Below are 2,268 nucleotides of genomic sequence, written 5' to 3' on the forward strand. Positions count from 1 at the left end.
GAGCACTTTGCCGCATTGTGGTGTTGCTGCAGCGACGTGCAATGAGGATGTTCCACTGCATGATGGTTGCACTCTCGAGTACACATGAGCCACTGTGTAAAAGCGGTCATATTCTGGTGGCCAGGTCCGAAGGTGGTGCTGTGCTCTGCCTTCGCTGAATACTTTTGTTCTGGAAGGCCTCTGGCTCAGTTGTGTGGTGACTCGGCGCTGAGCACACCCCCTAAATTTACTCCCAGCGCCTCCCCCTCTACATGGTGCCTCTGTATGCCGCTGTCGCTCTTATGGTATGCCTCTCACACACACTCTTCCTCTTCCTTGCTTACTTCTCCCTTTGTCTCATATGAGCCTTCCCGTTGGTCTTTGCCGTCCATCGGAGCGTACGTGAGTATGCGCATCGACAACTCTTCCCACTCCAACATCCGATGCAGTCCACATCTACGCACTCGCTTGCCGCATTCTGTTTTGAGCGGTTCACCGCCATGACAGGGGCAAAGCAGTAAACTGATAATTGCCGACAGAAACGCACAGTAGCCCTGCGCACGTGTGCAGGATGCTACGCCTGACTTCGCCCCCACCGTGCTGCTATACGGCAACCATGCAGGCACCGTTCATGGACATGCAGCTCTCACGTCAGCAGTGTGTCGTCGACTGCGGCGGCGTTGGAGGGCGGCGACGCCGCCAATTCACCCATCTACGTGCAGCGTCGCGTGGTGTTGCGTGATGGATGGCGCGACGTCTCCAAAGCCGATGGCGCCGTGTGGGAGTCGCCTTTCAGAGGTGTGAAGGCCTCCGTGGTGAGTCCAGAGGGAATTGTGGGCGGGGCTTCGTCACTTACGAAGCTCTCCTCTGCGCTGTCGCTGCCGGCGACATCCGCCTTCACTTCGGCGGCGCGGTACATGTGCCACGTATCCACTGCGCTGTGGCAGGAGGCGCTGCACCATCGCAACTCGCTGTGGCTCGATTTGTTGACGGACCGCCATCCGACTACAAACAAGAAGATGGGCATGTCTAACTCGTGGGGTGTTCCGACGGAAGTCGGGATGAGCCAAAAGGTCGTGATATGGCTAAACTACGCGTACACTGCCTTCCCAGACGTGCCGTACTTGATGAAGGGCGATGACGACATGTACCTGAAGGTACCGCAGTACCTCAGCGACCTACGCTACACGCAACAGGGTGAGTGGGGGAGACCGCGTAGCTTGATGGCGACCATTCCGCACGGCGACGTTATACCGGCGACGCTGGGCATCGATGGCACGATGGATTGCCTGTATCGAGTGTGGCGGCTGCACTACGGTGACATCATATATGGCAACGGGGTGGGCTACATTCTGGACCGACGCCTCGTACAAGCTGCGCTGAACCCATTTGATAGCAGCAATGCTCTTCTGCTCAAGCTGTTGACCGAGCCGTACAATTCCAGCCTGCACAACGAATACCTCAGCTTGATCATGCAGTATGAAGATGTGCTTGTGGGGAAACAGGTGAAAGATCACCTCGGGGCTGTGAGGCAGTTGTGCCCGGGGCGGCGCGTGTGCTACATGGCGGACAGGAGGTCCCGGGCACACCAGATTCTGCGACCAGTAGCTTCCAGACTCACATGGAACTCGGTGATGACGCACTTTGGAATGCCAGCGATACCCTACTATGTCCACTACTTCCACAAGAACGAGCTCAAGGTGGCAGAGGAGGCTAAGCGCCTGATTGAGCGGGGGTTCGACGTGAATGCAATTGAGGCGAATGCTACAAAGTGCATGGAAGACTGGGTGACCTCGCAGGTACCGAAGACCCTGGTGGGCCTGGGAAGCGTACTCGATCTGAGCTGGGTACGCGGCAAGCCACGCACCACGTATGTTGTGGCCGAGGAGGACGACGTCGCGGTGTATGATGTTCGGTACAAACGCGCCAAAGCGCACATTGCCAAGTGTATCTGGGTGTCGGGCTAGTCGTAGCCATTTCTTCTACTTTACTAATGCATCAGCTCGACCTGTGCTTCTTGCGCCATTTCTTCTCATCTTGAAGTCGTGCCGAGGCGATGCGACGATTTGAAGGGGCCGCGAGCGTGAGTGCGGCGAGGTGATATTATCTTATTGACTTTTCTTTGGGCGCTCTTTAGCAGCACCAAAGTGGGTTGGCTGAAATTCTATTGCTGTTATCCCTAGCTTTACGCTATTCTTTTCTTCATTTTGTGCGCAGAAGTTCGACTGACAACTTTAACTTGAAGTCTTGTTGTTCGTTAGCAAGAGGCTCACGATTGCTGGGCTCATG

General features: G+C 55.9%; 1 protein-coding gene across 1 annotated transcript; it reads left to right on the plus strand.

Annotated features, from left to right (window-relative positions):
* Positions 1-896: 896 nt before the first annotated feature.
* Positions 897-1,946, plus strand: LBRM_07_1250 (phosphoglycan beta 1,3 galactosyltransferase 1; the record flags this gene model as incomplete). The annotated part of the gene is made up of 1 exon (XM_003722902.1): positions 897-1,946. One exon carries the CDS (start codon positions 897-899, stop codon positions 1,944-1,946), a length of 1,050 nt encoding a protein of 349 aa, XP_003722950.1.
* Positions 1,947-2,268: the final 322 nt, after the last annotated feature.

This window comes from Leishmania braziliensis, chromosome 7 (assembly GCF_000002845.2).
Source record: "Leishmania braziliensis MHOM/BR/75/M2904 complete genome, chromosome 7".
In the NCBI taxonomy this organism is placed as follows: domain Eukaryota; phylum Euglenozoa; class Kinetoplastea; order Trypanosomatida; family Trypanosomatidae; genus Leishmania; species Leishmania braziliensis.